The sequence below is a fragment of the Saccopteryx bilineata genome, chromosome 4, assembly GCF_036850765.1.
Source record: "Saccopteryx bilineata isolate mSacBil1 chromosome 4, mSacBil1_pri_phased_curated, whole genome shotgun sequence".
Lineage (NCBI taxonomy): Eukaryota > Metazoa > Chordata > Mammalia > Chiroptera > Emballonuridae > Saccopteryx > Saccopteryx bilineata.
The window spans coordinates 189780485-189793163 of NC_089493.1; the positions used below are offsets into that span (position 1 = coordinate 189780485).

Below are 12679 nucleotides of genomic sequence, written 5' to 3' on the forward strand. Positions count from 1 at the left end.
TCTTCTTTTTTTTTTAAGGCATATTTGACATATAACATTATATTAGTTTCAGGTGTACAGCATCATGATTCAATATTTATTTCTGGGTTTTTCAACTGGCTGTTCCACTCTGGTGGAGAGAGAGCCTTCCCGTCTTTACCTGCCCACCTGACATTCATCATCCCGGCTCCCTGACGCCCTGGAGACCCGAGGGGCCTGGCTGGACCATCGCTCCCTTGGCCCACTGCTCGAATCCGTGCCTTTCACACCCAACGGACGCTCCTGAAATGCTTCCTTTCCTATTACTCTGCCATGAGGAGAGAGGCCGCGGGCCCAGCGCTTCCTTGAGCGGGGAAGGGGCCGCGGGGAGCACGCGAGCACCTCCATTCTTCACTCTTCCATCTCTCAAATGACTTCCTGTCACCAGGAACAGGTGTGGCGGGAACGAGGCCCGAGCCGGAGGTGGGCCCTCGATTAGAGGTGATGAATGACGCCCCGGCCCGGGCTGAAGACCCGGCGTCTCTCCCCCTCATCCATCTCCCTGGTCTCCGAGGTGCGGATCTTTTCATCACCTCATTTGGCAAAGGATGCTCCCCAAACCCTCGGCTGGGAAGACACAGAGAAAGGAGTGGGGGGGGGGCAGGGAGGGACGGGGTGAGGGGGCGCAGGAGGAAGCGGAGGGAGGAACTGGCTCCCTCGGAGGCGACACCTCCTGGATGCACATTCCTGGCTGGGATGGGCCCATTCATCTTGAAGAGTAATCCCCGCTGCAGAGGAGGGGAGACAGTTGTATTAATTTGTGCCTCTGCGATCTCATCTTCATTGGGGGGAACAGAGTATTTGTTACTGGAACGGCTAATGGAGCAGTTTGCCAGCAATTTTCCCATTTCAAACAACATCTCAGCGGCTAATGTGGAAGGGTTTGTCAGGCCGACCCATAACACAGACAGATCGCTCTCCAGGCCGTGAGAAGGGAGGCAGGGGGGAGGAAGGGAGGGCGGGGAGAGGAGGGAGGGAGCGGCAGGACAGATCATTCTTGGCTGCCGGATGAGTCCAGTCTACAAACGAGATCACCGCGGTCTGCTGTGAAAGGCTTTGTGGCCCACTGGAGGGGGCCGGAGGGGGCTCTTCTGGGCACCTGGGCAGGGACCCGGCTGGCTCACGGTCAGCCACGGAGCACGCGCAGGGTCTTGGAGGCGTGGGCTCCTGCTACTGGGCACTGCCACCCACCGAGGCAGTGGACTCGGGCAGGCTGCCTCGACTGAGAAGTTCCGAGGACTTTCTCGTTTTCCGGATGAGCAGAGTTCAGTGGGGGCTTCTCAGCTACGGCAGCAGCTCCGTGGGTCTCGGGGGGCCGCCAGTCAGGTGGCACATTACCTCCAGGAATCCTGTGCTTCACTCGCCACTTTGGCAAGGGACTGCGTCTGGGTGATGCCTCGGGAGAGATCCACTGTCCGTTAGTGACAGCAACCCCCTCTGCGTGTGCGAGACCACCCGCTGCTCCTGGCTGTGGGTCAAGGGCCCGTGCCAGTCGGGTCAGCGCCAGGCGAGAGGTCAGCTGGCTGTCCGTGACGTTCCCCGTCAATCAACCTCCACTTTAGGGAATGGGTGAATGTTGAGGGAGGATGGATCCGTGAGCAGGAGGGGCACCTGTCCCCAAAGGGTTTAGTCATCTGGTGACTTAATCCAGCTCAAGACAGCCCAGCACAGAATCCAAGTTTATCGCTACCATACAGGAAGAGCTATCATTTATGGAGTCGAGTTGATTTATATCCATTATCACTTCTAATCCTCACACTTGCGAGGCAAGCCGTGCGGGCCCTACCTGGTGAATGAGCAACGTCAGAGCTAGAGGGATTGCCAAAGGACCCGAGTGGGGTGGGGGCAGCACTGCCACCCCCCTGTTTCTGCCCGCTGAACACACCGCCTTGCCACCGTTTTTGAAAAAAAAGGGGGGGGGGAGAACCGAGGCCCAGGGACTAACGTGGCGTTTCCGAAGTCACAGGAACCGTTTAGGAGGTCAAGACCCCAACAGAAGCAGGTGTTCTGTAGGAAGGCGGCAGGAACGGCGGGAGGACGGAACAGAGACGGGAATGTGGGTACGGGATGCGAAGAGAACACCAGGTGTGACGATCAAACCGAGAACAAGGAATTCCAACCTGAGCCTGTCCACCCTGCGGGGACGCTGTCCTTGTCCCTGGGCTCGGAGTCTTGCACTCTGGGGAGGGCCTTTGTCTCGGCCACCTCTCTGTGTCTTGCGCTGCTGGATAGCCAAGCCCAGGGCAATGCCAAGGCCACGAGAGGGGCATCACCCATGCCCCAGCGGCCTCGGTTTGTCCTGGGGGTGGGGAGTTGTGAGTAGTCAGCTACTTAGAATGTAAAGGAGGGGTCAGGGTAGAGAATGATGATGAGTGCTAATGTGTAGCGGGCGCTGAGAAGTCAGGCCTCAGACTGAGCTCCACCCGACTTGTCTAACGATAATTATACCTCTCGGCGGGAGTGGGGGGGGCAGGTCCCCATCGTTATCACCATCCCCAGTTAAACATGGGGAAGTGGAGGCTCAGAGATGCTAAGGCACTTGTCGGGATTCACAGAGCCAGGAGGAGCCACGGCTGGGGCGCAAATGCAATGTCCTCCAGTTCGGAAGCCCGTGCTCTCCGTCACTGAGCCTGGCTGAATACCCTCCGATCTTCCCGTCCTGGCCTGTGCTCCTCCTCAGGGAAACGGCCCTGACACCAAGGGAGTGAGGCTGGGGTATGCATGTGTGTGTGCGTGTGTGTGCGTGTGTGTGCGTGTGTGCGTGTGTGTGCACGCACAAGCACATCTCTATCAGCGGGCGCCCTTGGTGGCTTTTACTGGTAGCCCCGTCCTACAGCCTGCAACAAACACACAGGGCCACACTCCCAGGGACAAAGAATCCAGCGTGAAGGACAGAAGCGGCAGGAACACCAGCAGAGACCGGCACACGCTGGGCTGTGTCTGAAGCCAGGAGCCCCTTGAGGTCTCCTGAACTGGCAAGTGTGTCTTTCTTTGCCCACCGAACATTCTTCGGGCTGCAAGCTGACTTAGAAGAACCAGCACAAAAAACGAACGCACAAGTCATGTGTCCGAGCCGCTTCCGGCGCCAGCGGGAACGCCGGGAACCACCTGGTGGGGGTTTCGGCCGTTCGCGTTCTGTATGGATCTGCCCTGGTTACTCGGTGGCTCCTCAATGATCTGTCACTTGCAAACATGTGACTGAACGCAATATATTTCTAGCAACACATTAAGTCAACACAGTGCCGGGGAGACCAGCAGCGGCTGTGAGTCACCTGGCAGAGAGGTTCTGGAGCCCGGCTGGACAGAGACGAGCATCTGCCATTTCCTGGGGCCCTTTTCAGGGCAGAGACTGTGCTCTGCACCCCCTGGCCCCTTTTATTCTTCCAACAGCCCTCCACGCCAGGTGGCCTGGCTGATATACCCACTTGGTGGATGGAGAAATGTGGTACAGAGAGGCCAATCTGCCTAATGTCAGGCTGCTAGGACGTGGCAGAGCCTGTACTTGAACAGAGGTTGCTCTGATTCAGATGCTGTCTTCTTAACTGCCTGCCCACCTTCGTGAGGGCTCGCAGTGGTTCCTGAGTCTTTCCCATCTCTCTTAGTCTTCCCTCAGCTTGGGGACCCTTGTGAGGGTGTCCCGGTCCTGCTGAGGGAAGGACATGCCATGTGTGTCCCTCCCCAGAGCCACCCTGGGCCATGCAGTTGGAGAAAAGACACCATCTCCGAGCTCAGAGACTCAGTTCCTGGTGCTTCTCTGTGCTCGGAACAGGGCCGAGGCGGCAGGTCCCCGTCAGGGTCAGATTCCTGGCCTCTCCCTTTCTTTACCTTTGCTCCTGGTGGTTCTTCAGAAAGGCAGCGAGTCCTAGACATCCCCACTGAGTTCATCTGTTTGGTTAACAGCAAAGGTAAGGCACGGGGGCATATGTGACCTGAGCCATTCCTAACATGCTCTGCAGAGCACCTGGCACTATCTACAAAAAACCAGAGGTGCAGACGCATAGCCAAATTTGCTCCTACTACACGCAAATGCTCAGGTGCTTTCCAACAGAGGACATTCTTCTTTTCATCTTCGGAAAAAATGAACAAAGAACAGAACGGGAAACTTAAGCCCCATCATTCTCTCCAGTCGTAGATGCATACATGCACATAAGTTTTCATTTTTTTTTTTCCTTCTTTTTGGATTCCATTTAGATTCCAAACATCGTGCTACTTTTCCCCACGTTATTTAATCTTCATCGACAATCTCTAGAAGCTTTGACAGGGCTCCCTTCTCAAAGGGGAGGACGGGGCGACTCAGGAGATGTTAAAGAGACACGCCCGAAGTAGGAGGCAGGACCACGATTCCCAGCCAGGACCGTCCACCCCGAGGCTCTGTTCTCAGTTCTGCTGCTGCCCGTTCGGCTTCTCTTCTGACCACCTGCCCCCCCTCCTTCCGGGTGGCAGCCCCACAGGAACCCGGTGCTCTCGAAATATTTTAAGGACCACTGATGTCAGTGATTTCCAGAGGACGTTTGCTCCTGTGAAGCAGCCGTCTCCCGGTCCCGGATAAACAACGGGGTTGCGGTGAGGCTAGGTGGAGGGTGGGGCTGGCTCTTCCCCACTTTCTCCACTGAATACATGCACCTGCCACGGCAGAGGGCAGGAGGCACTGGGTGACACGGTAGAGGGGCGGGGAAAGGAGCAAAAATGGGAAGAAGATGGGACAGAGATTCAGATGGGGCTCGAAGTACAGATGGTCCCTCTACAGTCCAGAGGACCCACAGGGCGGGCTGACAGTGACAGAGCAGAGGGCCGTGCGGGTCTCTGGCTCTTCCCAGAATCCACCGCTGCTGGAGGCCGGAGCTGGCTCAGAGGAACGTCAGGGAGCGGCAGGAACAGGGCAGCTGATGGGAGCTCCGTTTTGAGGAAAATCTGCAGTGAACCGTCTCACTGTGGGTTCTCCGGAAGAAAGCTATTTTTAGAGGAGCTGGCTCTGCTGTGTGGGGAGACCAGCACACGCGCTCCTCTGAGCGGCTCTGGCTTTGAGAAAGAAGCTAAGAGAGTCTGCCACGCCGCTTTGCATGAGAGACAGCTCCTGCCCCTAAATGTTGGGGAACACAGAGCCCCTCCCCGGGTCTGAGAGCATCACGTTAGCTGAGCAGTGAGAGGAGGGCGTACACAGTCTGCCCCTGCCCCGCATCCCGAAGGGGAAGGGTGGAGAAGGTGAAGGACGGAGAAGGAGAAGGGCTTGCACAGGCGGTTATGAGCGCGGGGCAGGCTTCTCGAGAGGGACAAGAAAAGGTCACCTTCGGTTGACTTTGGGATAAATCAGACACTTCCCACTCATCCTGGGGTGCAGCCTGCAGCTTCAACAACTCTCCTTTCCCCCTTTTCTCATCTTTCAGTCCTCCCCCCCCCCCCCCATCTGCTGGTCCTCTCTCACTGCTGAGAGGATGCACTGCAGCTGCTTGAAAGACTTTTCGGCCAACACACAGGCCCCCGAGCACGGGCTTCGCTGCCTTCAGGAGCAAGCAGGTTTCCCCTTCCGAGTTCTCTCTTATCCGTCCCCTCTCCCAGGACCCTCCTCACCACGGAGTCTCGCCTCACCTGCTCTGATCTCTCAGCTCCGTTTCACCACAGAGAAGACTGAGACAAGCACAGCAGGAGAAGTCCTGGGTACTTTGTCTGTCTGGTGGGCTGTGGGTGCCCCAGGAGCAGGGGAGCCTTGTTTGCATGCCTGCATACATTTGCATGATGACGAGCCAGGCTCAGTTCATGATACAACTGGCTAGCCTAGTTCTTGAACCTCAGCTCCTATAACACAGTTTCTAATCCCTCTCACCGTGCCCAATAAAAGTGGTGGTCATAGTAACAGCAGTAGTACAATAACTGCAATCTTTGCTAACACGGTCTCTCATGTGCTAGATCCAATGCTAAAGACCTGACAGCGTACAGTAACCTTCCCGAGACTCATTAGGAATGTACCATGAACCTCTGCATTTTTCAGCTGAGGAAACCAAGACTCAGAAAGGTGATCAGCTAGTCGCTAAAAGCCGGGGCTACAGCCAGAATGTGGGTCCCTGGCTGTTGTTTGTGGCTGCTTATTTTTAGAAACACTCTAGCCAGGTGGTCACTTCCAGAGTTTTGGATTTCATAGGCTAGGTGGTGACAGACCAGTTATGGCAATCTCTCTCTCTGTGTCATACGTAATGCATATTTATATAGAAACATGCATTTATAATGACATAATAATCACACATATAATTAAACACACATTTAACACACACTCACTTAGATTCTGCTTTTAGTGGCCATAATTTTATATAAAAATGAGTATTTTTAATAACAACAATAACAGAATAAGAAAGGCCAAGAATTAAAAATACAGAACCCTCCTTTAAATTATTTTTGCTCAAAAAAAATATTTTGAGTATTTTTGCTCAATGGAGAATTATCACATTGGTCTTGTTTTTCTCACTTTATCCTAAATCAGGAAAAAATAATGAAAGAGCCTTTTGAAAATAGCTGCTCTAGCTTGTTACTGTCCGCTTTAAAATTTGATGTCCAGGTGCGAGCTCGACAGCCCAGGTGTGGTCTGGGCTGCATGGGTCCCCCTCTGACACGGACATCTGCAATTTCTCCCCCCGACACCTGAGCTGAGTGCCCCGGGGTTAGGAATGATTGGGGGGGGGCATGGGGGGCAGCTCAGAGCTCCTGGATCAGGGGTGTGTTAGGCGGTCAACAGCCATGGCTTGACCACTAGACTGGCCTCCTTCATTGGGCTGTGGTTTGAGATCTGGTCAAGGGGAAATTTGTGCCCGCCAAAGAGGAAACCTGGCCGGTGGAGGGAGAAAGGAGCGCTCTGTGGGAATCTGCGATGGCATGAAGGTTGGCAGGGATTCAGTCTTGAACAGCCACCCATCTTGAGAGGGCCAGGGTCCTCCCTTGGCATGATGGACAGGGAAGGCGGAAGGCTCTCATAAAGAAGGGCAAAGGGCCAGCTGGGTGGAGAGAGTAATGGGGCTGGGAAGAGAAGGGGCAAGACCATGGGTGGGAGAGGGAGAGAAGGGGGAGACTGGAGCAAGAGAAGGAGAAATAGAGAGGGGACAGGGTGCAGAGGGAGGGGAGCAAGGACAGGAACAAGGAGAAACGGGGGGAGAAGGGGTGCTGAGGGGTGGGCAGGAGAGGTGGCGAGGTCTAAGGGAACCCCATGGACAGAGGGGCTCTTCAAGGCTGGAGCCGTGGCTGACGAGGGGCCGAGGAGAGTTACAGGAAAACATGAGGGGAATTAATTGTTGGTTCCTGCTTCAGCAGGAAGGCTGAGCCTGGGTGAGGTGGGTGACGGCAGTAGAAGGTGTGGAGGTCAGGTCAGAAGGACAATTTGCTTCTGACCACAGGACGGGGGTGGAGGCATGGATTACATCGACAGGAGGTGGGGAAGAAAGTGTTAAAAGAAATCAGAGAAAAGCTGGCAAAGCAGATGAAGAAAGAAGAAACTAAAGTTTCACTGTTGTAAGTCGTCTGTTTCTTCTCATCTCAGTAAGGGTGAAACCAAAGTCCTTAAAAGGCCTCCACGATCTGGTCCCTCTTACCCCTCTGACCTCATCCCCTAACTCTCTCCATTGTGTTTACTGCCTGCTGGCCTTGCAGTACACTGGGCACACTCCTACCTCAGGACCTTTGCACATGCTATTCCCTTTCCCTGCAATAGTTTCCCTCCAGATATTCACTTTTTTCTGGTATCATTTAAGTCCTTTCCTTGTTTTACTTTTCTCCATAGAACCTTCCACCTTCTACCATAGTATCTTATTTACTTTGTTTTATTTATTGTTTCTCACACTCTTCCTGCCACTAGAATGCAAGCACACACCATAAAAACAGAAATTTTGTCTACTTGTTGACCCTCCCCAAGTACAGAATAATGATTGGAATACAGTGCACTCACAAAAGCTTTTTTTTTTTTTTAAATGAGTGTATGAATGAAAGCGTCAATGGGCCATCTACTGGAATGTGTTGGGAACACAAGCGCCCCGGAGGAGGAAGAGGAGGAGAAGGAGGAGGACGAAGACGAGGAGGAGATGATGAAGTGGAGAGACAAGGGAAAAGTGTGTCTTTTATTTGGAGGGATTTGACCTAATGATGTCTCTAGTAGGAGGGCTTCACCTAATCGCGTTTTTAGTAAAGCCACCGAAAGGTGAAGGTAGAAAATGAAAACAATCACTGTCATATACAGAGTGCTCTTGGGGTCCGCGGTGATGGGGTCTCTACTCAATCCAGACTGAGACACTGACCACTTCCTAACGCGCGACGGAAGAGTAGATGAGGCTGAGCTATGCGGGCAAATGCATTTTGCTGAAGCATTGGACAGCTGCGCACACACACAAACGCGCGCAGTCCTGCCTCTGCCCCAGGCTTCCTCTGGACGACGCAGTCTGACCGGAGAGGGGCGAGCGCGCACTCCGTCTCTCACTCAGATGGCGGCGGCTGTGAGACCACTTCATCTTTTGTATCCTTCCGCCACCACCGCTTCCTAGAGCCCTTGCCCACGTGCCGGGGGTCGTACTAAGTGTTTACAAGCCTTGTTTCATTTAAGTTTCTGCAATGACCCATGGAGAATGCTATAATTATCCCCTTATCATGGCTGAGAAAACCAGAGATGGACAAGAGCAATCATTCTGCTCAAAGTCACCGAGCTGGTAAACGGTGGGGCCAGGACATCATCACAGGGTGACGCCTGGGCAGGGACTGGCAAACTTCTTCTGTACAGGACAAGTTAGACTGGTGGGCCACACGCTCCTCTGTCATAACTACTCACGACTCCCTTGCTGGACCACCACAGACTATTCGCAAACAAATGAGTGTGTGGCTGTGTTCCAATGAGGCTTTATTTAAAGACACCGGTGGTCGGCATATACTGGGCCCACCGGCTGCAGTTTACTGACTGTGCTCTATTCTATGCTCTTGACCACTGAGCTGTCACCCTGGGAAGCCCTGGCCGGAGAGCAGACATTCCTGAGTGTTTCTAACAGTCAGCGCCAACAGCCCAGCGCGCCACCAGTCTCCCGGAGAACTGGCTGAGACAGAGAGGCGAACTCGCCAGGGACAGAGGGCGGCAGACGGGGCACTTACATTTCGACGATGCCCTCTGGCAGGTTGGCGGGGATCTCCGTCAGGCCCTTCCCGCGACAGTCCACGATGTTATTGCTGCAGGTGCAGGCCGAAGGGCAGGAGATGCAGTTGGCGTTGCAGGACGGAGGCTCCGAGTGGGGGCCTGCGGGGCCAGAACACAGCGGTCAGCGCATGTCCGTGTCAGGAGCCGCCTGGGCCCCCGCGCCCCGACTGCCGCCGGCTCCTCAACGAGGCAGCATTGCCCGATCAGCTACCTGAAGACTGATCACCAGCTGCCATGTCCCTCGTCTCGTAGACACAGCTGCCACGGGCCACGTATTCAGCCCAGAGGACAGATTCTGACCTTGACCTGACTATTTCTGGATTGTTCCACCTGCTCTGTCATCCCTTCATCCTTGTCTTTGAGAGAGAGAGTCGCTCTCACAAGCACTCACGCATGAAAAGATGCAAAGAGCTTACACTGGGACCACTGTTCCAGGGTGCCCGGTGTCTGCGCCCTTGTCCACGTGTTTATTTACATGCAGTATTTTATTTAGTTTTTGCAATGAACCAGAGAGAACACTACGATTATCACACGCTGGGGCAATGGCCACGCCCCGTCCTGCCTGTTGGAGGAATTCTCGGGGCGCCTCAGAAGCCTGGGCTCTGAGCTACTGCCTCTCCATCGTTGAGACAGAGGGCAAAGAAGGGCTGTCTCTCTTTTGATCTGTCAAAATATTACTTGGTTGGGGTTTTTTTTTGGAAAAAGGGGTGGGGGAGAAAGACATTATCTGCAAGGGCTCACAGAGGTAACAGGACGTTCCGAAGTGGAGTTTTTTTTTCAAAGGGGCATCGTTGGACTTGCACACGGAAGTTTGTTCTGGCTGAACCAGACCCAGGTTGCAGCTCAGTCCCCTGGGAAGCGCTGGGTCTTTCAGAGCTGGGAGCTGGTTCTGGAGGCAGTGCGCTAGATTTCCAGGGGCGTTGTCATGGCTTTTAAAAAGCCTTTGAAAAAGATTCCTTAACAAGGTCACTAACAACACCTTTAATTACTCAGAGAGGTAATTATAGCCTCTGTGAGCCTCCCGACTGGCAGCGCACCAGCTTGCATTCACACATGGTGAGGATGTTACTCTCTTGTTGAAACAAAACACTGCAGCTTGAAGGTGGGGGTGCAATGGGTCCGTTCTGCCCTGGGAGCACTCTCCTCACGGACCCAGCCCATGTCCTTGCAAGCCTCCGAGTGGTCTGATGGCTGAAGTCCCTCTCTGCAAGGGCAGTGGCCCTTCCTGTCTCATTGCTGTTATCGCCCCCGAGCCTGAAACGGGGCTCATCACACAGCACCGATTCCACAGCACACCCCGGGTGAGCGAGAGGATGGACTCAGGAGAGAAACTGCCCTAGGAGCCCTGCACACCTGGGGGCTGGGTGCCAGCAAGCTACGGAGGGGAGAGAGCCTTCTGGAGGGGCCCTGAGGAGAGGCAAGGAGGGAGAGAGCCTTCTGGAGGGGCCCCGAGGAGAGGCTCCTTGTGTTCTCAGTGCCCTGGGCTCTGGTCGACAGGGTCAGCCAGAGTGGCTCTGGGGAGAGGGGACTCCCGTGCCTGGAGTCACAGGCTCTCAGTGCTGGCAAAGGCCACCTGCCCGGTTCCTAAAGCTCGCTCTGTGCCAGCCCACCCACACGGCCAGGGTATCCTAGTCACTCTGCCAGCAGACCCATCCCTCCCAGCCTTTCCTGTCCACCCCTGCTGAGAGGGTGGCGGGGGTAGTGAAGGGGGCACTGGATTTCCAAGGGGACAGAGTGAGGAAACACCACCCTTTCTACCCAGCAAATTCCATGGCTACAAGCTGAGAAGCAGAGAGGAGTGGGAACAGAGTTTATGTCAGGACAGGAAGAGTCCTTACATATCTCTCATGGAAGTAACGGTCTGGGTATGTGCCTGCCTGTGTGCACCTGTGTGTTCCTGCTGCATAACACGTTCTCCGGGGGGCCTGCGGTCCTCACTGTCTTCCCCCGAGCCTGTCAGCGGGTCCCACCTCCTCCCCGCCCTTCAGTCAGAGCCTAGTGACAGAGTAGCCCCCGGAGCCCGCGGTCTGCTTTCTGAGGTGTCCTACTGCACCCTCGGGAGTGCATGCGGCCTTGCTCTTCCAGCCAGCATAGGGGTGCCTATGGACGCTCTCACCCACAACGGGGAGGCGGGTGGGGGTGTGTGTGGGCAAGCACCTGTCCCCGCAGGGGCCTGGCCCACCCTGCCTCCTTCACCACGTCAGCTCTGGCGTTTCCATCTGGAGCCAAAGCGGTCTCCCTGCCAAACAGAGGGAAAGGAAGGCGCTCAGCGAGCGAGAGGGCAGGAGAGATGTGTTCCCAGCCAGAGCTCCCCAAGGGAAAGCGCCCACGGCAGACAGGGCACAATCAGTCTATCTCTGCTGACCGCACAGTTCTGAGACAGGGGTAGTGGAGGCTGACCGGGGGGACGGCCGCGGCCCGGCCTCCATCTCCCCTCCATTCTCCTAGCTGGCAGACGGGCATGATCATCACGCTGAAAGCAGAAGCCCTAACGTATCTGCCTAGATGAGGGGGGCACACGTCACTGGACTTCAGACCTACAAAGGGGCCACGTCAACACCAAAAACATAAGCAATCCAATTAAAAAACAGCCACAGGACCTGAATAGATACTCCAGAGAGGACACACTGATGGCCACTAGACACGTGAAAAGATGCTCAATGTCACTAATCATCAGAGAGATGCCAATTAAAACCACAGTGAGATGTCACCTGACACCTGTCAGAATGGCTATCGTGAATAAATCAACAAACAACCAGTGCTGGCGAGGATGTGGAGAAAAGAGAACCCTCGTGCACTGTTGGTGGGGATGCAGATTGGTACAGCCACTGTGGAAAGCAGTATGGAGTTACTTCAAAAAATTAAAAGTGGAACTGCCTTACGACCGACCCAGTGATTCCAATTCGTGGAATTTATCCGAAGAATCCTGAAACACTAACTCGACAGAATATATGCACCCCTCTATGTTGACTGCAGCATTCTTTACAATAGTCAAGATCTGGAAACAGCCCAAGTGTCCATCAGTAGATGAGCGGATAAAAAACTCTGTGCAGTACATTTACACAGCGGAACACCCCTGAGCCGTAAAAAAAAAAAAAGAGGGAAATCTTATCTTCTGCGACAGCCTGGGTGGACCTGGAGAGCATTATGCTAAGTGAAATAAACCAGTCAGAGGAAGACAAGTACCATATGATTTCACTCATGTGGAATCTAATGAATAAATGAACTAACAAGCAAAACAGAGACAGACTCAGGTAGAGAGCAAGCTGACGGCTGTGTGTGTGGGGGGGGGGGCGGGGTTAGGGGAGTGGAGGGATTGAGCAAAAAAGAGATAAAACTCAAGGACACGGACAACAGTGTGGTCACTGCCGGGGGGTAGGGGGGGAAGATGGCGGAGGGAATGAGGGGGATGAATGGTGATGCATGGAGACTTGAGTTGGGGAGTGAACACCCAACACAGTGTACAGATGATGTGTTGTAGAATCATGCACCCGAAACCTGTGTCATTTT

The 12679-nt window shown here is 54.4% G+C and overlaps 1 protein-coding gene across 2 annotated transcripts in view; it reads right to left on the bottom strand.

Moving 5' to 3' along the window:
• The window catches only part of SLIT3 (slit guidance ligand 3), a 606305-nt gene that overhangs the window by 123840 nt on the left and 469786 nt on the right, over positions 1–12679 (bottom strand). For both annotated transcript variants that reach the window (XM_066273226.1, XM_066273228.1), the window contains exon 9: positions 9127–9268. In XM_066273226.1, coding sequence (XP_066129323.1) covers positions 9127–9268 — 142 coding nt within the window. The remainder of the gene's footprint in view (positions 1–9126; positions 9269–12679) is intronic.